We start from the raw sequence: 26,600 nt of genomic DNA, 5'->3' as shown, positions 1-26,600 counted from the left end.
TCTCCAAAGGTCCATCACTGTCTCTGCCGCCCCAGTCCCCCTCTCTCTCTCCAAAGGTCCATCACTGTCTCTGCCGCCCCAGTCCCTCTCTCTCCATAGGTCCATCACTGTCTCTGCCGCCCCAGTCCCTCTCTCTCCAAAGGTCCATCACTGTGTCTCTGTTGCCCCAGGCCCTCTCTCTCTCTCCATAGGTCCATCACTGTCTCTGTTGCCCCAGTCCCCCTCTCTCTCCAAAGGTCCATCACTGTCTCTGCCGCCCCAGTCCCCCTCTCTCTCTCCAAAGGTCCATCACTGTCTCTGTTGCCCCAGTCCCTCTCTCTCCAAAGGTCCATCACTGTGTCTCTGCCGCCCCAGTCCCCCTCTCTCTCTCCAAAGGTCCATCACTGTCTCTGCCGCCCCAGTCCCCCTCTCTCTCTCCAAAGGTCCATCACTGTCTCTGCCGCCCCAGTCCCTCTCTCTCCATAGGTCCATCACTGTCTCTGCCGCCCCAGTCCCTCTCTCTCCAAAGGTCCATCACTGTGTCTCTGTTGCCCCAGGCCCTCTCTCTCTCTCCATAGGTCCATCACTGTCTCTGTTGCCCCAGTCCCCCTCTCTCTCCAAAGGTCCATCACTGTCTCTGCCGCCCCAGTCCCCCTCTCTCTCTCCAAAGGTCCATCACTGTCTCTGTTGCCCCAGTCCCTCTCTCTCCAAAGGTCCATCACTGTGTCTCTGCCGCCCCAGTCCCCCTCTCTCTCTCCATAGGTCCATCACTGTCTCTGCCGCCCCAGTCCCCCTCTCTCTCTCCATAGGTCCATCACTGTGTCTCAGCCGCCCCAGTCTCTCTCTCTCCATAGGTCCATCACTGTGTCTCTGCCGCCCCAGTCCCCCTCTCTCTCCATAGGTCCATCACTGTGTCTCTGTTGCCCCAGTCACTCTCTCTCCATAGGTCCATCACTGTGTCTCTGTTGCCCCAGTCTCTCTCTCTCCATAGGTCCATCACTGTGTCTCTGTTGCCCCAGTCTCTCTCTCTCCAGAGGTCCATCACTGTGTCTCTGCCGCCCCAGTCTCTCTCTCTCCAAAGGTCCATCACTGTGTCTCTGTTGCCCCAGTCTCTCTCTCTCCATAGGTCCATCACTGTGTCTCTGTTGCCCCAGTCTCTCTCTCTCCATAGGTCCATCACTGTGTCTCTGCCGCCCCAGTCCCCCTCTCTCTCCATAGGTCCATCACTGTGTCTCTGCCGCCCCAGTCTCTCTCTCTCTCCATAGGTCCATCACTGTGTCTCTGTTGCCCCAGTCACTCTCTCTCCATAGGTCCATCACTGTATCTCTGTTGCCTCAGGAAGAACCTGCTTCTTTTATGATTAATTCTCTCTCTAGTCTACACCACAGGAACCATACATATTCTCTAGTCTACACCACAGGAACCATACATATTCTCTAGTCTACACCACAGGAACCATACATATTCTCTAGTCTACACCACAGGAACCATACATATTCTCTAGTCTACACCACAGGAACCATACATATTCTCTAGTCTACACCACAGGAACCATACATATTCTCTAGTCTACACCACAGGAACCATACATATTCTCTAGTCTACACCACAGGAACCATACATACTGAGGACAAGGGGGCGAATCAGGATGTAAATTCCCCGTGGTCTCTTTTCATCAGGCCTTCTCTGATCATCAAAACCTAACCCACTCTACCTAGACTTGGATCGTGTTTTGGGCAGTGATTGATCATAATCTTTACGTACAGTACACACATCCTCCTCTACAATCTCCATCACCATCCTCATCATGTGAAATGTCTATCAACTGTAGCTCCGTTTAATAAAATGACCTATTCAATCTGTCCCTACCAGCCCATATCATCTCCAGTTCCATTAGTGTGGTGCGCAGCCATGCCTAATGACTTCTGGGGGCTTGGAGATCCGTTCCAATCTGTTGAAAAATGACATGTCCCCCCCGCGGGGGCTCACTTAATTACTTTCTCTGTAGAGGGCCTGGCCCGGCCCGAGGCCAGCGCACCAGACAGCCTACCACCCACTCGCTCACTCCCCCCCCCCCCCCCGGGTCCCATTTCTCACTTCTACCACTGACCCTTGACGAGCACTAGTCACGGATGGGCACTGAAAAGGTCACACTTCAAGTAAACTTCCAAGTAAAAAGGTGAGGCTGGAGTGGTGCTCTTCAGCCCTGCATCTGACAAACAGAAAGATGGAGGGACAAAAACTTTCCAGAAAATACCAGAGGGAGTCAACATTTGTGCTGACGTGGGGAATACAGGGGGTGGGGACGTGGGGAATACAGGGGGTGGGGACGTGGGGAATACAGGGGGTGGGGACGTGGGGAATACAGGGGGTGGGGACGTGGGGAATACAGGGGGTGGGGACGTGGGGAATACAGGGGGTGGGGACGTGGGGAATACAGGGGGTGGGGACGTGGGGAATACAGGGGGTGGGGACGTGGGGAATACAGGGGGTGGGGACGTGGGGAATACAGGGGGTGGGGACGTGGGGAATACAGGGGGTGGGGACGTGGGGAATACAGGGGGTGGGGACGTGGGGAATACAGGGGGTGGGGACGTGGGGAATACAGGGGGTGGGGACGTGGGGAATACAGGGGGTGGGGACGTGGGGAATACAGGGGGTGGGGACGTGGGGAATACAGGGGGTGGGGACGTGGGGAATACAGGGGGTGGGGACGTGGGGAATACAGGGGGTGGGGACGTGGGGAATACAGGGGGTGGGGACGTGGGGTATACAGGGGGTGGGGACGTGGGGAATACAGGGGCGGGGACGTGGGGAATACAGGGGGCGGGGACGTGTGGAATACAGGGGGCGGGACGTGGGGAATACAGGGGGCGGGGACGTGTGGAATACAGGGGGCGGGGACGTGTGGAATACAGGGGGCGGGGACATGGGGAATACAGGGGGCGGGGACGTGTGGAATACAGGGGGCGGGGACGTGGGGAATACAGGGGGCGGGGACGTGGGGAATACAGGGGGCGGGGACGTGGGGAATACAGGGGGCGGGGACGTGGGGAATACAGGGGGTGGGGACGTGGGGAATACAGGGGATGGGGACGTGGGGAACACAGGGGATGGGGCCGTGGGGAACACAGGGGGTGGGGACGTGGGGAACACAGGGGGTGGGGACGTGGGGAATACAGGGGGTGGGGACGTGGGGAATACAGGGGGTGGGGACGTGGGGAATACAGGGGGTGGGGATTTGGGGAATACAGGGGGTGGGGACGTGGGGAATACAGGGGGTGAGTGTGACTGTCCCATCACACTAGCTAGCCCCTGCAGGTTGTAGTGAAGTGTGTAGTGAAGTGTGTAGTGAAATGTGTAGTGAAGTATGTAGTGAAGTGTGAAATGTGTAGTGAAGTGTGAAATGTGTAGTGAAGTATGTAGTGAAATGTGTAGTGAAGTGTGTAGTGAAATGTGTAGTGAAGTGTGTAGTAAAGTGTGTAGTGAAATGTGTAGTGAAGTGTGTAGTGAAATGTGTAGTAAAGTGTGTAGTGAAGTGTGAAATGTGTAGTGAAATGTGTAGTCAAGTGTGTAGTGAAATGTGTAGTAAAGTTTGTAGTGAAATGTGTAGTGTGAAATGTGTAGTGAAGTGTGTAGTGAAATGTATAGTGTGAAATGTGTAGTGAAGTGTGTAGTGAAATGTATAGTGAAGTGAAGTGTGTAGTGAAATGTATAGTGAAGTGAAGTGTGTAGTGAAATGTATAGTGAAGTGAAGTGTGTAGTGAAATGTATAGTGAAGTGTGTAGTGAAATGTGTAGTGAAATGTGTAGTGAAATGTATAGTGAAGTGAAGTGTAGTGTGAAATGTATAGTGAAGTGAAGTGTGTAGTGAAATGTATAGTGAAGTGAAGTGTGTAGTGAAATGTATAGTGAAGTGTGTAGTGAAATGTATAGTGAAGTGAAGTGTGTAGTGAAATGTATAGTGAAGTGAAGTGTGTAGTGAAATGTATAGTGAAGTGAAGTGTGTAGTGAAATGTATAGTGAAGTGAAGTGTGTAGTGAAATGTATAGTGTAGTGAAGTGTGTAGTGAAATGTATAGTGAAGTGAAGTGTGTAGTGAAATGAATAGTGAAGTGAAGTGTGTAGTGAAATGTATAGTGTAGTGAAGTGTGTAGTGAAATGTATAGTGAAGTGAAGTGTGTAGTGAAATGAATAGTGAAGTGAAGTGTGTAGTGAAATGTATAGTGAAGTGAAGTGTGTAGTGAAATGTATAGTGAAGTGTGTAGTGAAATGTATAGTGAAGTGAAGTGTGTAGTGAAATGTATAGTGTAGTGAAGTGTGTAGTGAAATGTATAGTGAAGTGAAGTGTGTAGTGAAATGTATAGTGAAGTGAAGTGTGTAGTGAAATGAATAGTGTAGTGAAGTGTGTAGTGAAGTGTGTAGTGAAGTGTGTAGTGAAGACGATGGAGCAGAAAGGCAGAGGTGACCTTGACTGCTCATTACGGGTGATGGGGAGAGTGGCACACCAGAGAGGTGTGCAGTGTTGTGAACGCCACCGTTATCACCGTCTCCCCCCTCCCTCTCATCTCATCTCATCTCCCCCCTCCCTCTCATCATCAGGAGATGGAAACATACCAATGGAGGCAGGATGGGCCAAGGCTGCCATAAGTCACTTACCTCAACTTTCAACTCTCCTTCTGTCTCCCCCTCCCCTTTCCCCTCATTCTCTTCGCCCTGGTCACCATGGATAAAAGACACCCACTTGTCGCAGCGTTCTCTCAGACACACACTCAGACCACTGAGGTGTGTTGCGGCAGGCTTCTTGTCCACCTGCCAAACGAGTGTCCTCCGTGGCCTCTAAATGTCCCTAGCAGCGGCGCTCACAGAGGTAAATCAACTCCGTGCAAACACACCCTCCCGACACATGGACTGACGGACATGGACACGCCCAGACAAATCTCCATTTTAACTGGATAGGACACTGGCACTCTATTCTGCATTATTTCCCTCAGAGCTTTTCCCTGCAGCCCCCAGTTGATTTATGCTGAACGGGTGGGGTTTCCATTGATGCAAATGAATTGCGACACGTTTGATTTGTAAAAAGCCATCTCAGACTAGATTTCAAGACGTGTTTAGTGTAAACTGTTGTTACAAGGAGGGGGCTCGGGGGGGCCGGGGCAGGGGGGGTTGTGAGAATGTGTCATCTCCACAAATAGACGATCTATGGAAAATCAAAACAGACACAAACCATCGTCAACGCTATTTAACACTGTTTATTTCAACAAAAAATGATGCTGAATCTGACATTTGGTGGCCGCAGTACAAACATGTTCAACGACACCGTATGGGGCATAAATCATAAGAAACATCTACAAAAACTGACTAAAGCGAAAGCGACATCCCCAAAATAATCATAGCAAATGGTCTACCACAGTAGGAGTCATACTACCCATAAAAACGAGCAGTCAAAACACGGAAGTGGTTCCAATCGGTTTTCCACCACTTTATCCATTGTGAATTTTAGGGGGCTGTGTTTCGTGTAAGCTTAACCTGGCGTGACATTTTGATAAGTCTACATCTCTGTCGGACAAGGGTAACATTTATCAATATTTTTGCCTGTATTTACCCCCCCAAAATGAAATGTAATTAGCTACTAATGTGGCTATTATAGCAGAACTACAAATGCCTATAAAATGCTTCACGTCACTCACCAGAGTCGTGCCGATCTGGACGAGACTGCCGAATCAAGGCAAAATTAAGAATCTAATGTTAGCTAAATTGAGTAATTCATAAATTGGCTAAAGTTCTTTTAAATGGACAATTCTGTTAACTGTCTTGGGCAAGTTTTACATTTAAAGTTTTAAATTTAGCAGATGTTATTGCGGGTGTAGCGAAAGGCTAGTGTGCCTAGCACCAACAGAGCTGTAGTATCTAATAAAATCTCATATGTATATACTGTATTCTATTCTACTGTATTTTAGTCAATGCCACTCTGATTTGCCGAAGGGAGGGTGGGGGAGAGCCGTGTAAGCATAGCGGTGATCAAGTGCTTTACCAGAGCGAGTACTACAGTCAATATGTTGCTATATCTTCGGTAGCGTTTTCCTCAAATTTGCTTTGTTAAAATCCCCAACTGCAATAAATGCGGCCTCAGGATATGTGGTTTCCAGTTTTCATAAAGTCAAGTGTAGTTCCTTAAGGGCCACCGTAATATCGGCTTAAGGGGGAATATACACGGCTGTGACATTAACCAAAAGACAATTCTCCTGGGAGGTAATACGGTCGGCATTTGATTGTGAGGTAATCTAGGTCAGGTGAACAAAATGACTCGAGTTTCACCATGTTATCGCAATCACACCATGAGTAGTTAATGGGCGGCAGGTAGCCTAGTGGTTAAGAGCATTGGGCCAGTAACCGGAAGGTTGCTGGATCGAATCCCCAAGCTGACAAGATAAAAATCTATCTTTCTGCCCCTGAGCAAGGCAGTTAACCCACTGTTCCCTGGGCACCGTGGATGTTGATTAAGGCAGCCCCCCGCACCCCTCAGTTGGACAACTGACTATGAATCCCCCTTTCCCTTATGAAAAATAGACCACCGCCCTTCTTCCCAGAAAGTTCTTTATTTCTGCGATGTACTGAGAACCCAGCTGCCCGTATGGAACGGGGACAGTATATCTCGAGAGAGCCATGATTGCGTGAGACAGAGTATGGTACAGTCCCTGATGTCTCTCTGGAAGGAGATCCTCTCCCTGAGCTTGTCTACTTTATTGTCCTGAGACTGAACATTAGCGTGTAATATACTCGAAAGCGGTGGATGGTGGATAGAAGTCCGCTCCGAAGGCCTCTTTTCCGACGGTGGCATCTTGGAGCAGCCTCTGGAATATGTTCCGTTGCCCAGGGGGGTACGAACAAAGGATCCAATTCAGGAAAGTCGTATTGCTGGTCATCATAATGCTGGTGAGTTACCGCCGCTCTGATATCCAAAAGTTATTTCTGTCTGTATGTAATAACACCCCAAAAATATGTGGGCTAATAATGTCCGAAATAACACACACACAAAAACAAAATACTGCAAAGTTGCTTAGGATATAGAAGCAGAGCTTCCATGTCTATCGGAACCATCTTTGAGGTAGAACTACTGTCATGTTATTGATGCCCCCCCCCCCTCCCAAAAAACAGATTTGCACCTTTTCTATTCCAGAACCAATGGGTGTGCCTGAGTCTTGTCACCTCTCGACTAGGTCAGCCGTTTCAACCTGGAACACTATTCTCCTGCTCTGGTCTGTTTCGGTCATTGCAGAAAGTCCTGAAGGGCAGGAGTGTGTGAAGGGTTTTCTCTAAGCCCAGCTCTAACACCTGACTGAAATAATCAACATACCGAATAACAGCGATAGGCTACGATTTGTAATCAGGTACGGGCTGTAACAAAACCTTATACACACACATTCCTGCCTAACAGCTGTTCAGCCGTTTAAGTCATTATTCTGAACAATTGAGGGGGGGGGGGGTGTTATCTAACACATGCTCCACTCTCAAGTTGAACCTGTTGACTGATGCCATGGCGGGAGCAGCTGCAAACCAGAAGACTGCAGCCATATCAGCACTGGTCCACACCTACCCTGTATGTCGGGTGAGTAGTATTGGTTGGTACTGTATGAGGCGTTAGGTGTCTCTCCATCTGTAGTCTATTGTACTGGCCTGTATGTCGGGTGAGTAGTATTGGTTGGTACTGTATGAGGCGTTAGGTTTCTCTCCATCTGTAGACTATTGTACTGGCCTGTATGTCAGGTGAGTAGTATTGGTTGGTATTGTATGAGGTGTTAGGTGTCTCTCCATCTGTAGTCTATTGTACTGGCCTGTATGTCAGGTGAGTAGTATTGGTTGGTATTGTATGAGGTGTTAGGTGTCTCTCCATCTGTAGTCTATTGTACTGGCCTGTAAGGTACAGTCATACGTGTAGTAGTTTGTTGCATCTTATTGTGTCAACATTAAATTAAATCTAAACCAGGTTGTTAACTTCCTACATTTTGTACTTGACCTTCATAGATGCAGACTCGAAGACATTCAAGCAAGCTTCGCACTCTCAAGTGGAGCGTATTTGACCACTAGGTTTTAAGGTTATTACGGCGAGTCCACTGTGGGGCTCAATAGGGAGTAAATAGTAGGTGTCTTCTGCTTCAAAACGCATAAACAACAGCCCATGCCGATTGCTGATGTATCATTGCGCTTCTGAAGGGGGGTGGGGGGGGACGCTGGGAAGTCATTTGAGACGCTCAATTGGAGACATTTTGCTTCAAAAGCCACAGTAATAACCTGCAAATTAAGACTGGGAGAGAACACTCGCTCAGCACGCCGATCAAACAGCTGTTTCCTTGCCGACCGGCTCCGGTTGCTGCCACCGCAGAGACCTAATAAAATGTAAACATCAACAACATGACAACAGCAGCACCCCTGGTAGACAACAGTAAAGTTAGGGATGGACACACCAGACAGCACGTTCTAGTGGGGTAGGAGACGGGACCGATAGGCTTATTTGAAGACAATAATAAACATCAGACATCCTAGACATCCTGGTGGCAGGTGTATGACAACAGTCTTGTTTTGAATCATTCAATCACAACAACTGATGCTGGATGGAATCAAGAACTAGTCATTCAACTCATTAATACCAACAATCAAGACACTTCTATGCATCAATGAACACACATCCAAAGCACGCTTAGGCAACACACACACACACACACCGTGCTGGACATCATGGCAACCAGAGGACATATAGGGGAGACAAACGGCTCCTTCAAAAAGAGCCCTTTCCAGTTGGCCTTGTTTTCCAGACCAGTTGCTCAACCGCCTACATCCAACAGGTTGTCCTATTGGGCTGTCCAGGGGTGTTGGGGGCATCACATGGTGTTAGTAAACAAGGAAGGAAGTAACTGTGTTTGAAGGTCATAGAAAGAGATAACAGGGCGAGTTGTGTCCAGAGTGAAGCGTTTCCAGGGCGAGGTGTGTCCAGAGTGAAGCGTCTCCAGGGCGAGGTGTCTCCAGAGTGAAGCGTTTCCAGGGCGAGGTGTGTCCAGAGTGAAGCGTTTCCAGGGCGAGGTGTGTCCAGAGTGAAGCGTTTCCAGGGCGAGGTGTGTCCAGAGTGAAGCGTTTCCAGGGCGAGGTGTGTCCAGGGTGAAGCGTTTCCAGGGCGAGGTGTGTCCAGATTGAAGCGTTTCCAGGGCGAGGTGTGTCCAGAGTGAAGCGTTTCCAGGGCGAGGTGTGTCCAGAGTGAAGCGTTTCCAGGGCGAGGTGTCTCCAGAGTGAAGCGTCTCCAGGGCGAGGCGTCTCCAGGGTGAAGCGTTTCCAGGGCGAGGCGTCTCCAGAGTGAAGCGTTTCCAGGGCGAGGCGTCTCCAGAGTGAAGCGTCTCCAGGGCGAGTCGTCTCCAGAGTGAATCGTTTCCAGGGCGAGTCGTCTCCAGAGTGAAGCGTTTCCAGGGCGAGGTGTGTCCAGGGTGAAGCGTTTCCAGGGCGAGGTGTGTCCAGATTGAAGCGTTTCCAGGGCGAGGTGTGTCCAGAGTGAAGCGTTTCCAGGGCGAGGTGTGTCCAGAGTGAAGCGTTTCCAGGGCGAGGTGTCTCCAGAGTGAAGCGTCTCCAGGGCGAGGCGTCTCCAGGGTGAAGCGTTTCCAGGGCGAGGCGTCTCCAGAGTGAAGCGTTTCCAGGGCGAGGCGTCTCCAGAGTGAAGCGTCTCCAGGGCGAGTCGTCTCCAGAGTGAATCGTTTCCAGGGCGAGTCGTCTCCAGAGTGAAGCGTTTCCAGGGCGAGGTGTGTCCAGAGTGAAGCGTTTCCAGGGCGAGGTGTCTCCAGAGTGAAGCGTTTCCAGGGCGAGTCGTCTCCAGAGTGAATCGTTTCCAGGGCGAGTCGTCTCCAGAGTGAATCGTTTCCAGGGCGAGGTGTGTCCAGAGCGAATCGTTTCCAGGGCGAGTCGTCTCCAGAGTGAATCGTCTCCAGGGCGAGGTGTGTCCAGAGTGAATCGTTTCCAGGGCGAGGTGTCTCCAGAGTGAAGCGTTTCCAGGGCGAGGTGTGTCCAGAGTGAAGCGTTTCCAGGGCGAGGCGTCTCCAGAGTGAAGCGTTTCCAGAGTGAAGCGTTTCCAGGGCGAGGTGTCTCCAGAGTGAGGTGTATCAGATGGACCGTCACCCACCCTGTCCTCACCTGCAGTCGCCTCTGAGTGAAATGATGCCGCACTTCCGAAGTTTCCACACCGATGACATCATCAAACGACTACCTCGCCACACACACACACACACAGACACACACGACTGAGCTCTCTCACCTCAGCGTGCATGTCCTACGGTAAGAGAATTAGAACACGGACGTCTTGGCAGGACAAGTTATTTTGGTGTAATTGACATGCTGCACTGCAGCAGAGGACCAAGACAATCTAATTACTTAGTACTGGGAGGAGGAAACTGAGAATGAGAGGAGGAATATGAAAGAGTGGAAGGAAAATGGTGAGAAGGAGTCTGCCACTCCTTGGACAAAAGCGGACAGGTGTGGGAACTGGGGGAGATGTGAAAATGGGGAATGTGAGAAGGGGAGGGGGGGTAGGGGCCTCATAAAGACATCTTCAGTGGCAGCAGCTGTGTCCGGGGCCAAAAACTCAATAGGTTGACATGGAAAGCAGAACCCTCATCTTGGGAGTTTGGAGCAGTCTAGAAACGCTAGGCTAGACTGTGCAGTCTAGAAACGCTAGGCTAGACTGTGCAGTCTAGAAACGCTAGGCTAGACCATGCATCCCAAATGCCATCCTATTCCCTATACAGTGCACTAATAGAAAAGGAAAAAGAGTGTAATTTGAGACTTAGATGCAGAGTACGTATCCGGCCTTGAGTCCGACACGGGGTAGAATGTGAGAAATCACCCGGAAAGGTGAACGGGAGGAGAAAATTCCCTCTGCTAATAATTATCTTTACAGTATCCTCTGAACGGCACGGAAACAGCTGGGATTTCTCAATGGTGACTGATTATTTTATCTCGCTTTCTCGGGTACGAGAAAATATTTAGGCAGAGAAGGGAGAACTCATCTGGCCTAAAAGAGAACATTAGACCCCCTTTGCTAGGCCCTTGCATCACAGAACACAACCCAGCTTCATCCCACTTCTCTCTAAGCTAACAGCTAGGCTAATGCTAGGGTTAACTAAATAAAAATGCTAACATATGCAGCTATGAAATCTCTATGAAATATTAGCAAAACAATGAATATCTCACAACAGGAAAGCTAAGAGGTTGCCATGACAGCTATACTCATTAGACTTACACAATATTTATGCTGCCGTTTGAGGTCAGAGTGACTCAGGCTGTGCTCTTCTGTTGACTACCAGTGGCATAGTTTTCCAGACATACAAGGCCGATTAATAAGAGAGTGACTCTAACCCAACGCAGCAACTCCATTAGAGCAGAGACAAATCTCATGTTGGTCTCGTCTTCCTCTGGTTTCAATCAGGTTTTCTATAAACAGCCTCAACCATTTAACCTTTTTTTACATTTATATTAAGTTACTGCCTTAATGACCTGACTGGTGTTGCATATGAGAGAGAGAGAAAGAGTGCAAGAGAGAGCACGAGAAAGAAAGAGAAAGCATTGGACTTTAGAGGTCAGCTGAGGATGCCTGGCCGTGTTTTTAAAGCACGTCCCACCATTCCAGACGGGTCTCCGGTGCGAACGGGAAAGCTGTCATTCAGCCTCCCCACGTCAACTAGCTTAGGGGATGCCCCTCCCCTCCCTCACCAGATATACATCTGGATATATATCTGGTGAATTTAACTCAGGATCAAATTAAACTTAATTTGTCACACGCGCTTACTTACAAGCCCTTAACTCTTCTTGACCTGCACTGTTGGTTAAGAAAATATTTACCAAATAAACTAAAGTAAAAATAATAAAAAGTAACACAGTAACATAATAACAAGGCTATATAGAGGGGGTACCGGTACCGAGTCAGTGTGCGGGGTACAGGTTAGAGGTCATTTGTACATGTAGTTAGGGGTGAAGTGACTATGCATAGATAATAAACAGAGAGTAGCAGCAGTGTACAAAACAAATGGAGGGGGTCAATGTAATGTCCGGTGGCCATTTTGATTAATTGTTCAGCAGTCTTCTGGCTTGGGGATCATGGCTGAGGTTGAGTTGGACTGGGCTGGTGGGAACTGGTGCCCTTCCCACCCACCCGGCAAAACTCCCCAAACACCTCACACTGTGTACACATATTCTCCTTCATCAATACCATGGCCCCAACCCCCAAAGCAAACACTCCCTCCTATAACCTCCCCTGATCTCTACAGATACAACCCCCAAAGCAAACACTCCCTCCTATAACCTCCCCTGACCTCTACAGATACAACCCCCAAAGCAAACACTCCCTCCTATAACCTCCCCTGACCTCTACAGATACAACCCCCAAAGCAAACACTCCCTCCTATAACCTCCCCTGACCTCTACAGATACAACCCCCAAAGCAAACACTCCCTCCTATAACCTCCCCTGACCTCTACAGATACAACCCCCAAAGCAAACACTCCCTCCTATAACCTCCCCTGACCTCTACAGATAGAATTGACAGCGTCCGTCTGTGCTCCTACCCAGGCCTCTCTGTGTCCTTGCCGTGTACTTACTCTATACAGCTACAACCCTCTCCGTCCAGTCATGTCCAGTCTCAACTCTGGATGCTTTCACGGGCCATTCAGAGTCGAGTGGAGAGCCTTCTATTTTCTACGTCCCCGTGCATTTTTGGAAAGGTTGTTTTCAACACCGTCCCTCTCCTAAACCCCTCTCCCTCCCCTCTCCCTTCCCTCTCCCTTCCCTCTCCACCTGCTCCTCCGCCCATTGGGGTAACTAAATCGTAAACAGCTGGTAGCGTCCTGTTTTCCTTGTGGAGGTAACTCATTTAGCCGGGTGGCCACAGAGTAGAATTCACCTTCAATGATACCACCACTGGTGGAGCACATTTGTAGCATTCAATTTGAATTCAATGCTATTCTGTGTGCTAAAGTAGCTTTCAATGCCACTGTGTAGTAAAACAGGTTTCAATACATTTTACGGTAAGGTCTACTACACTTGTTGTATTCAGCACGTGACAAAGTTTGATTTCATTTCTGTGCAGCAAAGCAGGTTTCAGTGCTGTGCAGCAAAGCAGGTTTCAGTGCTGTGAAGCAGGTTTCAATGCTGTGCATTGCTGTGAAGCAGGTTTCAATGCTGTGCAGTGAAGCAGGTTTCAATGCTGTGCAGTGCTGTGAAGCAGGTTTCAATGCTGTGAAGCAGGTTTCAATGCTGTGCATTTCTGTGAAGCAGGTTTCAATGCTGTGAAGCAGGTTTCAATGCTGTGCAGCAAAGCAGGTTTCAGTGCTGTGCAGCAAAGCAGGTTTCAGTGCTGTGCAGCAAAGCAGGTTTCAGTGCTGTGCAGCAAAGCAGGTTTCAGTGCTGTGAAGCAGGTTTCAATGCTGTGCAGTGCTGTGAAGCAGGTTTCAATGCTGTGAAGCAGGTTTCAATGCTGTGCATTGCTGTGAAGCAGGTTTCAATGCTGTGAAGCAGGTTTCAATGCTGTGAAGCAGGTGTCAATGCTGTGAAGCAGGTTTCAATGCTGTGAAGCAGGTTTCAATGCTGTGCATTGCTGTGAAGCAGGTTTCAATGCTGTGAAGCAGGTTTCAATGCTGTGCATTTCTGTGAAGCAGGTTTCAATGCTGTGAAGCAGGTTTCAATGCTGTGCAGCAAAGCAGGTTTCAGTGCTGTGCAGAAAAGCAGGTTTCAGTGCTGTGAAGCAGGTTTCAGTGCTGTGCAGAAAAGCAGGTTTCAGTGCTGTGAAGCAGGTTTCAATGCTGTGAAGCAGGTTTCAATGCTGTGCATTTCTGTGAAGCAGGTTTCAATGCTGTGAAGCAGGTTTCAATGCTGTGAAGCAGGTTTCAATGCTGTGCAGAAAAGCAGGTTTCAGTGCTGTGAAGCAGGTTTCAATGCTGTGAAGCAGGTTTCAATGCTGTGCATTTCTGTGAAGCAGGTTTCAATGCTGTGAAGCAGGTTTCAATGCTGTGCAGCAAAGCAGGTTTCAATGCTGTGCAGAAAAGCAGGTTTCAGTGCTGTGAAGCAGGTTTTAAATGCTGTGAAGCAGGTTTCAATGCTGTGCATTGCTGTGAAGCAGGTTTCAATGCTGTGAAGCAGGTTTCAATGCTGTGCAGAAAAGCAGGTTTCAATGCTGTGAAGCAGGTTTCAATGCTGTGCATTGCTTTTAGATGCACTGTTGTAAAGTGGCTGTTCCACTGGATGTCATAAGGTGAATGCACCAATTTGTAAGTCGCTCTGGATAAGAGCGTCTGCTAAATGACTTAAATGTAAATGTAAGCAGGTTTCAATGCTGTGCATTGCTGTGAAGCAGGTTTCAATGCTGTGCATTGCTGTGAAGCAGGTTTCAATGCTGTGAAGCAAGTTTCAATGCTGTGAAGCAGGTTTCAATGCTGTGCATTGCTGTGAAGCAGGTTTCAATGCTGTGAAGCAAGTTTCAATGCTGTGCAGTGAAGCAGGTTTCAATGATGTGCAGTGAAGCAGGTTTCAGTGCTGTGAAGCAGGTTTCAATGCTGTGAAGCAGGTTTCAATGCTGTGCATTGCTGTGAAGCAGGTTTCAATGCTGTGAAGCAAGTTTCAATGCTGTGCAGTGAAGCAGGTTTCAATGATGTGCAGTGAAGCAGGTTTCAATGCTGTGCAGTGCAGTGAAGCAGGTTTCAATGCTGTGCAGTGCAGTGAAGCAGGTTTCAATGCTGTGCAGTGCAGTGAAGCAGGTTTCAATGCTGTGCAGTGCAGTGAAGCAGGTTTCAATGCTGTGCAGTGCAGTGAAGCAGGTTTCAATGCTGTGCAGTGAAGCAGGTTTCAATGGTGTGCAGTGAAGCAGGTTTCAATGCTGTGCAGTGCAGTAGGTTTCAATGTTATTCTGTGTGATAACAATGGATAGTAGGGAGAAAATAGGGACCGAGGGAGAGGGCGTGAGGACTCCTTTGGCCTTCAGTGACAATGTAAGGCTATAAACTACCATTACCCCCCCCCCTCCTGTCCTCCCCCCTCTGCATGTGGGATACCGAGAGGGGAAGAGAGAGAGGGTGAGCCACCAGAGAAAAGGAGTTCAAGGATAGCTCTCTATAGCTCCTGATTGACTAGGTACATTATGGGCTATTTGTTTGAGCAGGGCCATCAAACCGCTGACGCCTTGTCATCACAGGCAAGGACAAGGTGAACTTGGTGGTAGAGACAACTGACAGGGTTAAATCTGAATGTAACAAGGAGCCTGTGTGCGCGTGTGTGTGATGTGGTATATAAACATCTACACAGATATGTAGTGTGTGTGTGTGTGTGTGTGTGTGTGTGTGTGTGTGTGTGTGTGTGTGTGTGTGTGTGTGTGTGTGTGTGTGTGTGTGTGTGTGTGTGTGTGTGTGTGTGTGTGTGTGTGTGTGTGTGTGTGTGTGAGACATGGCTTACGTCAGGGTACTCTTTTAGAGGCACAAAGAGCTTCTCCTGCAGATGAATGATTGGCCCCAGGGCCTCGGGTAATTCCAGAGGGTGTTTGTCTACAGGTCCGTTGGCTGTGTCGTTGTACATGTCTTTCCTCACTCTGTTGATCTCTGAAACACACGAGCACAGACAACACACGGTTAGAGGACTGGATGCAGAATTACCCACAAAAAAAAACACTTGAAAGGCTATGGAAAAGTCAAGACAACGGCACTGGACACAAAACTAAGCAAATGGTAGGAATCGGAGTGACATGGCGCACAGATGGGTAGAAATGGTAGGATCAACTGTAAGCTTCCCCAAACTTGAAACTCATGAACTGCCTATGGTCTTTATCATAACACCCATTAACAGAATTGTTAAGTGTGCAAACAGGTCATGTGGGATTTGTTTTATAATAAAAATGCCCGTCCAACTGATTCATTCTGGCCACAGCCGTGTGTTGAGGTGGTCAATGGTGGCTGGTCTAGTTAAATAGTGTGTTGGGGGCAGCAGACAGACAGAGGGCGCATAGGACAGAGGGAGCGAGCTAATCGTTCAGGGGGGATATGCCTTCCGCTCAGATCAGCCTGTCAGATAAAACAGACGAGGCCATGTAGTCAAGGTGATCTCCAGGGGGCATGTTGAGACAAGTCTTTCAAATATAACAAAATATATTTTAAAAATAGACCGATAGCCTTTTACAGATGCATTCGTACCGGTGTTTAATCCACCAAAAAGGACAGATATAAGACCCAATATAATTATTTGTCCTGAAGAGGGCGCTCTTTACATGGCTATAAGTCTATCTTGCCTTGGCGCTACAGCAAGACTGGACACTATCTCCCAACGCAACTACACCAGTCGGAGGAGAGAACTACTACTAATCGTTACTACTTAACGGGGGGCGCCGAGTAGATAGAAGCTTGCCAGCTCAATAGTGCCAAAAATGCAGACTGGCCACATACTGTTTACGTGAAATGTCACGATAGGTTGTCACGTGTTTATTTTATTTTACCTTTATTTAACTAGGAAAGTCAGTTAAGAAGAAATTCTTATTTTCAATGACGGCCTAGGAACAGTGCGTTAACTGCCTTGTTCAGGGGCAGAACGACAGATTTTTACCTTGTCAGTTCAGGGATTCGAACTTGCAACCTTTCGGTTACTAGCCATGGTAGGGTGTCAAGTGACATGGTAGGGTGTCAAGTGTCGTGACAAAGGACACTATGCCTAAATGTAAAGCAAGCATCATGCTAAGAACATTAAATTCTGTAGTAACTTTAACGTTACCGCCCTTTAGTGAAGCCAGTGAAATCTGGTGTGTTATATTTGCTCTTTGTGAAGGGTATTCCTCAAGCTCTGTCATTCAAATGTTTTCAGAGACAGTAATAAAAACCATAGGAAGTTACGAAGTAGCGCTCATAGCTACATTTTGATGTGGGTTTCATTGTCAGGGACTGGTCCAAATTCAAGTTTCACCTGACTCATTTCCATGACGAGTGCTAGCTAGCTAGCCAGCTAACTACCCAGCTAGCAATGAGGAAACGGACCAGAAGCGGCCCTCTTCCAGGGGACAGGAACTGATTGAATCGGCCCGGAATCGGGTGTCGGACTCGGCCCGGAATCAAAATGAATGACAGCCCAGAATCGGCCCAAATACATCGGGTCGTTAAACGACTACCGGAATTCAGCCAACTTTGACGGAATCTTACCAGAATTCTCCCAGAAGGGGCCCGATGCAAATGTAAATAAATGTATACAAAATTACCAGATTTAGTCATTTCAAATATTACAATTATACATTTTAGGCATACAAATTGTACTCATCCACCAAAGGAAACACCGCACACCTGGTGACTGCATTCACGCCCGCCACAGGAGTCGTTACAGCGCAATGGGACAAGGGAATCCCGGGCCAGCCAACCCCCCCCCCCCCCCTAACTCGGACGACACTGGACTAATTGTGCGGCGCCTCATGGGTCTCCCGGTCGCGGTCGGTACGAGCATCAAACAAGCATCTGTAGCAATGCAGTCTGCACTGCGATTCAGTGTCTTAGACCGCTTTGCCACTCGGGAGGCTCCATCCAAAGTTAATGCTTATCAATTGCCTTGCACAAAGTATAAAAATACTACTTAAAAACGGGACTCTTAAAGAATTATGTAAATGTTAATTATATTTTTGGATCACGGAAACAATGATAACATATGAAAAAATAAATAATGAAATGTTAATTACATAAAGCAGCCTAAGAGATAACTCTCACCGGAATCGGCACGAGCTCAATCCCCGCATTCTAGCCATAAGTAATACCGCCTAATCAGCCGAGTGCCCCGACTCTCAGCCGGAATGGGCCCAGAACCACTGTGCTAGCTGGGTGAGCGTACTTGACACCACTGAGAATCAGTGCTAATCCAGGATCCTTGGAATGTCCCTACGCTAAACGTTTACGCTAACCATTAAGTGTCAACTTGAATGAGGTAGGGACACAAAGACAGTTCACTGGGGCAACGCTTGGGGCGAGAGGCGGAGCTGTGCCAGCAGCACATTTTGTGATTGATGTTTTTACTTCCAAGTGACAACTAGCAGAATTCAGTGGCTAAAGCCCCTACAAATGGATGGAAACACAGCGAAAAACCAATTCATTGAAAATGTGTCCTGTCGTTTTGCAGCTGGATAGCATGAGGCAGCTCAGTCTTCAGAGCCTAGGCACATGTTTTCTGGAATAAAAACAGTTTCTCCTCCTTTCACTAGAGTAACAGTTTCTCCTCCTTTCACTAGAGTAACAGTTTCTCCTCCTTTCACTAGAGTAACAGTTTCTCCTCCTTTCACTAGAGTAACAGTTTTTCCATAAATTTTTGGGGGGCAGATATCAGTTTGTGAATATTTCCATTCTAAAATCAGATCCCCAAAATCCCATATCGGTCGGGCTCTATGGACAACCATTGGAAAGCCGCATGACCACTCTTCCTATGTCCGGCCCTGACTGACACACACACACACACACCCCTCCATTGGGCCCCAACCACCCTTCCTTATTGCCCCAATAAAATGTTGAGGTAAAATCCAAAACAGCACCTTGGTAGGCGGTTTAGCAGAACAGAGTTCATTTCAGACCAATGGAGGTGAGGGAGAACCGTCACAAACAATTGCTGAGGCTGATTCAGAAAACGTTAATGTCCCCAGAGGCAATTCATCTTGCAGCAGTCATAAAAGATAAAATCTAAAAATGTACAATAAATAGCAAAGGAAACAAATAGGCAGGGTACGTGCAGTTTCATAGCGCTTACGCTAAGTACAATTAGTGCAACACATTGTTAAGTTGCAGAATTGCATTCAGAATAAGAGAGAACATGGCCCTATTTTTGAGGGTCTGTACCTGCGTCCAGAGGGAAGGAGATGGAATTCAGGGTGGAGTGGATGGGAAGAGTAATCCACTATTTTATTAGCCTTCTGCAGGGCTCTGCCCGGGTAGAGAGATAGAGGGCTCTGCCCAGGTAGAGAGATGGAGGGCTCTGCCCGGGTAGAGAGATGGAGGGCTCTGCCCAGGTAGAGAGATGGAAGGCTCTGCCCAGGTAGAGAGATGGAGGGCTCTGCCCAGGTAGAGAGATGGAGGGCTCTGCCCAGGTAGAGAGATGGAGGGCTCTGCCCAGGTAGAGAGATGGAGGGCTCTGCCCAGGTAGAGAGATGGAGGGCTCTGCCCAGGTAGAGAGATGGGAGGGATCTGCCCAGGTAGAGAGATGGAGGGCTCTGCCCAGGTAGAGAGATGGAGGGCTCTGCCCAGGTAGAGAGATGGAGGGCTCTGCCCAGGTAGAGAGATGGAAGGGCTCTGCCCAGGTAGAGAGATGGAGGGCTCTGCCCAGGTAGAGAGATGGAGGGCTCTGCCCAGGTAGAGAGATGGAGGGCTCTGCCCAGGTAGAGAGATGGAGGGCTCTGCCCAGGTAGAGAGATGGAGGGCTCTGCCCAGGTAGAGAGATGGAGGGCTCTGCCCAGGTAGAGAGATGGAGGGCTCTGCCCAGGTAGAGAGATGGAGGGCTCTGCCCAGGTAGAGAGATGGAGGGCTCTGCCCAGGTAGAGAGATGGAGGGCTCTGCCCAGGTAGAGAGATGGAGGGCTCTGCCCAGGTAGAGAGATGGAAGGGCTCTGCCCAGGTAGAGAGATGGAGGGCTCTGCCCAGGTAGAGAGATGGGAGGGCTCTGCCCAGGTAGAGAGATGGGAGGGCTCTGCCCAGGTAGAGAGATGGGAGGGCTCTGCCCAGGTAGAGAGATGGAGGGCTCTGCCCAGGTAGAGAGATGGAGGGCTCTGCCCAGGTAGAGAGATGGAGGGCTCTGCCCAGGTAGAGAGATGGAGGGCTCTGCCCAGGTAGAGAGATGGAGGGTTCTGCCCAGGTAGAGAGATGGAGGGCTCTGCCCAGGTAGAGAGATGGAGGGCTCTGCCCAGGTAGAGAGATGGAGGGCTCTGCCCAGGTAGAGAGATGGAGGGCTCTGCCCAGGTAGAGAGATGGAGGGCTCTGCCCAGGTAGAGAGATGGAGGGCTCTGCCCAGGTAGAGAGATGGAGGGTTCTGCCCAGGTAGAGATGGAGGGCTCTGCCCAGGTAGAGAGATGATAGTTCTTACTGTTGCTGCTCCATAATGTCCTGACTATCTTGTCCCACCTATTTTTCTGTGCAACCCTGATATTCCCAAACCAGCAGGTCAAGCAGTAGGACAGAATGCTCTCAATGAATGATTTATAATAGAGAACCATGATGGTTAGATCAACATTAAAAAGTACAGCGTCCATAGGAAATACAGTCCGTTAGTCTTTCTTAAATAGCAACAGTACACTGATCCCAGGACAGCTTGTCAATGACTAGCCCAAGGTATTTGTATTACTCCACAATTGCAATGAGCTGACCTTTTATCAGTGATGGTGTGTGCATGGTAGTGTTCCATGTCCTTAGTTTTTTTATGTATTTAATATTAGATGGGATGACTCACACCAGACAGTAAAATCCTTCAGAGCCGGTCCGTGCTCCGTCTCATCCCCTAAAGGCTGAGGGAACAGAGGTCATCTGAAGGAGAGGGGTGGAAGGTAACCTATCTGGGGTGGGCCTCAAAAAGGCAGGGCTTCTATTTAAGCCTCAGCATGAGAATAATCCATGTCAATACCTGACCCCGAATGACAGGGGAGGGAAATCACCTCTACAGCATAACTAACCTCCAACACCAAAAACCACAGACGAGTGCACCAACTTCTATTTTTTTATGTTTGAATTTTTACCCCGACAAGGGATTGACAGGTTTTAAATCGATGAGGTTTAACACACACACTTACACAATCAAATGTGGTTAGGTACATCTGGCATGCAGCTGGGTAGAATCTCTACAGTGGGAAGCATATGGGGGATGCACAGGGTGGGGCTGGGTACACACACACACACACACACACACCTAACCCAACCTTCCATTACAACATAAACGTCCTTCCTCCATGGGTCACAGAGTGTGCCGGCCCAGGTCAGACCGCTGAGATCACATCACTCCTCCCCATTAGCATGACTTTGTGAAAAATCTATTCATCTGTCGATATATTAATGGGGGGGTTGCGGGACTGCTCAGTGGCTAGGTCCCTCCCTGAAAGGAGGACACAGCTACTTAGGTCAGGACAAATCAAATCAGCAGTTCAATGTTGAACAATTCATCGTTGGCCTGGCCTTAGTTGAACTGTCCAATTGTCTCCCCGATTTGTTGGATTGAGGAAGGGATTCAGTATACATATAATACACACAGTACCAGTCAAGTTTGGACACCTACTCATTCAAGAGTTTCTTTATTTTACTATTTTCTACATTGTAGAATAATAGTGAAGACATCAAAACTATGAAATAACACAGTATTTGGAATCATGTAGTAACAAAAATATATTTTATATTTGAGATTCTTCAAAGTAGCCACACTTTGCCTTGCCAGCTTTGCACACTTGGCATTCTCTCAACCAGTTTCATGAGGTAGTCACCTGGAATGCCTTTCAATTAACAAGTACGCCTTGTTAAGCTTAATTTGTGGAATTGATTTCCTTCTTAAGTCAATCAGTTGTGTTGTGACATGGTATGTATGGGTGATTTACAAAAGACAGCCCTATTTGGTAAAAGACCAAGTCCATATTATGGCAAGAACAGCTCAAATAAGCAACGAGAAACGAAAGTCCATCATTACTGTAAGACATGAAGGTCAGTCAATGTTAGGGCTGGGCAGTATACCGTAATTTACTATACACACACACACACCAGTATTTATGGACTGGTTTGGGTTCTTACGTTACCTTCTAACGGTATTTGAATGTTTTGTTTGTTAAATGTGATACGCCTTGTGTAACGTCCATTTTTATAGTTTACGCCGCTACTTGAGTCATCCCTCTCCGCTCTCTCTCTCCATACAGGCCCGTCACTCAAGGAGCACATTTGTTATTGCTTGAGAACGAGACACTTGCATTCAGTCTACAGGGTCAATGCAGTACATGCAACAATGTTGATGACGATGTTGTTTCCACTTTGATCTTAATATTAATCCACAAGCGTTCTATAATTACAATATTAGTTAGTGTTTCTTACATCTGCAGAAATTTAGTTTTAGTTTGTATTTTCTTAGCAAGTTGAGCGAAATCGTGTTAGCCACTTATGCTAATCACGAGTTAGCTGGCTAGCTAATAAAAGTACTGAGTCAGAGCAAACGTAGCTAGCTAATACAGCCTGATACCAGTACTGGTGGACGCCTAAATCAGCATGTTGTTTGTGCAACAGTATCTTCTAAATCAAAGAGGAAGAGGCGAAGCAGGAATATGTTGGCTATATGAATAAAGATTTAATGTAGACAAAGATTATGAGGTCCCCTAGGAAACACTAAACATCACTTGGGTTCCTACTCTGTCACGATAACTGGTCCATGGCATTTATTCGTTGTCATGTCAAACACTGTATTCAAAGTGCCCACCATTATTTATATTCTAACTATAGAATTAGAATAAACATTCTATTTCCATGATTCCAAAAGTTCACCCAAGTGTTCTGATCTAAATCACAACATTTGGTTAAAAATAAGGCCTAGTATTTTTGCCCATATTGTGGCAGTGTGGAAATGATCTCAAATGAGTGCAGGAAATGCAGAAATTGACAGAAATGCAGGAAATGATTGTAGGTCGAAGTTGAATTGAACAGTATAAAACAATCAAAATGGAGAAAGACCCATTGAAATCATTTAGAATATGTATGTGTTGCCACACTAGGGTCACGCATTACTCAAAGCAAATGTAGAACTTTTATTAAATCAAAAACAAAATACCGTCAACAATTTGAGAAACACCATGTGATATATTTTGGTCATATCGCCCCTTAGCCAACGTGGAACATTTTAAGAGCTTTGAAAGTTTCTTCAAGGGCAGTTGCAAAAACCATCAAGCACTATGATGAAACTGGCTCTCACGAGGACCACCACAGGAAAGGAAGACCCAGAGTTACCTCTGCTGCAGAGGATTTCATTAGAGTTAACTGCACCTCAGATTGCAGCCCAAATAAATACTTAATTGAGTTCAAGTAACAGACACATCAACAGATCAGAGGAGACTGTGAATCAGGCCTTCATGGTCAAATTGCTGAAAAGAAACCACTACTAAAGGACACCAATAAGAAGAGACTTGCTTGGGCCAAGAAACAAGAACAATTGACAGACCAGTGGAAATCTGTCCTTTGGTCTGATGAGTCCAAATTTGAGATTTTTGGTTCCAACCGCAATGTTTTTGGAAGACGCAGAGTAGGTAAACGGATGATCTCCACATGTGTAGTTCCCACTGTGAAGCATGGAGGAGATGGTGTGATGTGTGGGAGTGCTTTCCTGGTGACACTGTGCTTTATTTAGAAGTGCTCAGCATATGTGGGACCTCCTTCAAGACTGTTGGAAAAGTATTCCAGGTGAAGCTGGTTGAGAGAATGTCAAGAATGTGCAAAGCTGTCATCAAGGTAAAGGGTGGCTACTTTGAAGAATCTAAATATATATTTAGATTTGTTTAACACTTTTTTGGTTATTACATGATTCCATGTGTTATTTCATAGTTTTGATATCTCCACTATTATTCTACAATGTTGAAAATAGTAACAAAGAAAAACCCTTGAGTGAGTAGGTGTCTAAATTTTTGACTCGTACTGTATATATGGTGTAATGTATTGGGCCCCTATAGATCAGAACATCTGGGTCGTGTTCATTTGGAACCAAATGGAACAAACCTGACAATCAAGGAGGGGCCTATCTGAATCTATCCAATAAGAAACCCTAAATTGTATATTTTCTGTTGCAAACTATTTTGCTACATTGTGACCTATTCAACACGGCATTGGGTTGAGACCGGACGGACCGTGGCTGGGGACCAGGGGGGGGGCGGACCGTGGCTGGGGACCAGGGGGGGGGCGGACCGTGGCTGGGGACCAGGGGGGGGCGGACCGTGGCTGGGGACCAGGGGGGGACGGTCCGTGGCTGGGGACCGGGGGGGGCGGACCGTGGCTGGGGACCGGGCGGGGGCGGACCGTGGCTGGGGACCGGTCCGTGGCTGGGGACCGGTCTTGGGCTGGGGACCAGGGGGGGACGGTCCGTGGCTGGGGACCAGGGGGGGGGGGGGACCGTGGCTGGGGACCAGGGGGGGGGGGGGACCGTGGCTGGGAACGGTCCGTGGCTGGGGACCAGGGGGGGGGGGGGGGGGGGGGTGAACCGTGGCTGGGGACGGTCCGTGGCTGGGGACCAGGGGGGGACGGTCCGTGGCTGGGGACCAGGGGGGGGGGGGACCGTGGCTGGGGACGGTCCGTGGCTGGGGACCGGGGGGGGGGGGGGGGGGTGAACCGTGGCTGGGGACGGTCCGTGGCTGGGGACCAGGGGGGGGGGGCGGTCCGTGGCTGGGGACCAGGGGGGGGGGCGGACCGTGGCTGGGGACCAGGGGGGGCGGTCCGTGGCTGGGTACCATGGGGACCAGGGGGGGACGGTCTTGGGCTGGGGACCAGCGTGGTGGTGAAGTGCTTAAAAAGGTAAGGGATTTGTAGGAGGGCCAGGCAACAGGTTTCAAAGTCTTAGCAACAGGCAACCCACCCAACACAAATTGTAACATTCCTCCCTCTACTCTGGCAGGAACGTTCTCTTTTAATTTCCTGGAAAAATGTCACATTGAAATAAGAGGTGGGCCTCCAGCCCAAGATGTGCGCCATCTGACAACATCCAATTTAGTCGTCGCCAAAATCCTCACGCCAGGACTTTTCTCAAACGCAGGGCTCATCTAAAATTATCCCCTGCCTGGGCGATGTCGATTAAATTATTTGTCTTAGTCCAACCTGGAGACGTGTGTCTAGTCAAACGGCAGAGGAGATTGTGAGAGGAACATTTAGTCGGAATGGAAGAGAAAGGAAAAGAGCTGGCAGTAACAGAGGGTAGCTACTCGAAGAACTGTGATGTTACACGTTTCTCCAGTACTGTTTAACACCCACACACAGAGGCACGCCCACACTAGCTAGAACGGTGCCATCAGAAACTACTGACTGCCTGTGTAAGATTATATCAGGTAGTAATAAGTCTCTCTCCCTCCTTCACCCACACGGTCTCTCTCCCTCCTTCACCCACGCGGTCTCTCTCCCTCCTTCACCCACGCGGTCTCTCTCCCTCCTTCACCCACGCGGTCTCTCTCCCTCCTTCACCCACGCGGTCTCTCTCCCTCCTTCACCCACACAGTCTCTCTCCCTCCTTCACCCACGCGGTCTCTCTCCCTCCTTCACCCACACGGTCTCTCTCCCTCCTTCACCCACACGGTCTCTCTCCCTCCTTCACCCACACGGTCTCTCTCCCTCCTTCACCCACACGGTCTCTCTCCCTCCTTCACCCACACAGTCTCTCTCCCTCCTTCACCCACGCGGTCTCTCTCCCTCCTTCACCCACACGGTCTCTCTCCCTCCTTCACCCACAGGGTCTCTCTCCCTCCTTCACCCACACAGTCTCTCTCCCTCCTTCACCCACGCGGTCTCTCTCCCTCCTTCACCCACACAGTCTCTCTCCCTCCTTCACCCACACAGTCTCTCTCCCTCCTTCACCCACACAGTCTCTCTCCCTCCTTCACCCACACGGTCTCCCCACTCAGATTCTGCCTAACCTACACCCCCCCACGGTCTGCCTACCCCCCCAGTCTGTCTAGTGCCTAACACACAGTAGGGGATATCAGCGGTCTGCTCTCGACTCCTGATATGATGGGAACTAAATAACACTGTCGACTTGAGTGGTGGGAGGAAGACAGTCACAGTGATGGAGAGAACACACAGACACACAGGAGACTCCTGACAGCGTGTGACGTGAGACTCTTCACTGCTTCCAAAACACCCTAGGCCTCAGCTCTCACTCCGCCTTCGGGTTTCTGCACTTTTCTTCTCTCGTTCACAGTTCCAAGAAAATGTCACACTCCCAGGTCTCAGAGCAGACTGGCCTTCTTGAGCTACGGTGAAGGCTAGATACATTTCCACTGTTAAGAGGAAACTAATGTTAAAAGGTCTAAGAACAAACAAGTGAGAGAGAGGTTTAACGGCATTAGGATAAGAGAGGGCTAGTTTAGAATGACAGCATACAGACTAATATCCTGCTTGACCAGGACATCAATAACTCGGCCTACATAACCTCCTGACTCTGTTGTCAACACTTCCCCTGAGCAGGACAACACACAACTGGTCAACCGAAAGCTAAAGTTGAGACAGACTAGAAGTAGTCCTAAATCAAGTCCTTGGCAGTATTTTGTCGGCGCACAACAATGACAGTATGTAAGGAGCCCAGGTTCAGACAAGGACTGTCAGTCTACGTCTGGCTGCCTTCCTTTCAGATGGTATATTGAGCCTGAAAGGAGGGTGAAGAAACTCATCTCTTTTTAGGAGGAGCTGGAGGAGGCTGTGTAGAACGTTAGCTGTCTGATCAGTCAATGGTGCAGCATGGACCACATAGGCCTATAGAGAAAGGGGGCAGCATGGACCACATAGGCCTATAGAGAAAGGGGCCAGCATGGACCACATAGGCCTATAGAGAAAAGGGGCAGCATGGACCACATAGGCCTATAGAGAAAGGGGGCAGCATGGACCACATAGGCCTATAGAGAA

General features: G+C 48.6%; 1 protein-coding gene across 5 annotated transcripts in view; it reads right to left on the bottom strand.

Annotated features, from left to right (window-relative positions):
* LOC129811447 (protein quaking-A) overlaps positions 1-26,600 on the bottom strand; it is a 125,353-nt gene that overhangs the window by 67,794 nt on the left and 30,959 nt on the right. For all 5 annotated transcript variants that reach the window (XM_055862748.1, XM_055862751.1, XM_055862750.1 and 2 more), the window contains exon 2: positions 15,452-15,594. In XM_055862748.1, the coding sequence (XP_055718723.1) occupies positions 15,452-15,594 (143 nt within the window). The remainder of the gene's footprint in view (positions 1-15,451; positions 15,595-26,600) is intronic.

Source organism: Salvelinus fontinalis, chromosome 15 (genome assembly GCF_029448725.1).
Source record: "Salvelinus fontinalis isolate EN_2023a chromosome 15, ASM2944872v1, whole genome shotgun sequence".
NCBI classification, from domain to species: domain Eukaryota; kingdom Metazoa; phylum Chordata; class Actinopteri; order Salmoniformes; family Salmonidae; genus Salvelinus; species Salvelinus fontinalis.
Note: the sequence above shows the minus strand (reverse complement) of the source record. Positions and strands in the feature narration are given on the sequence as shown.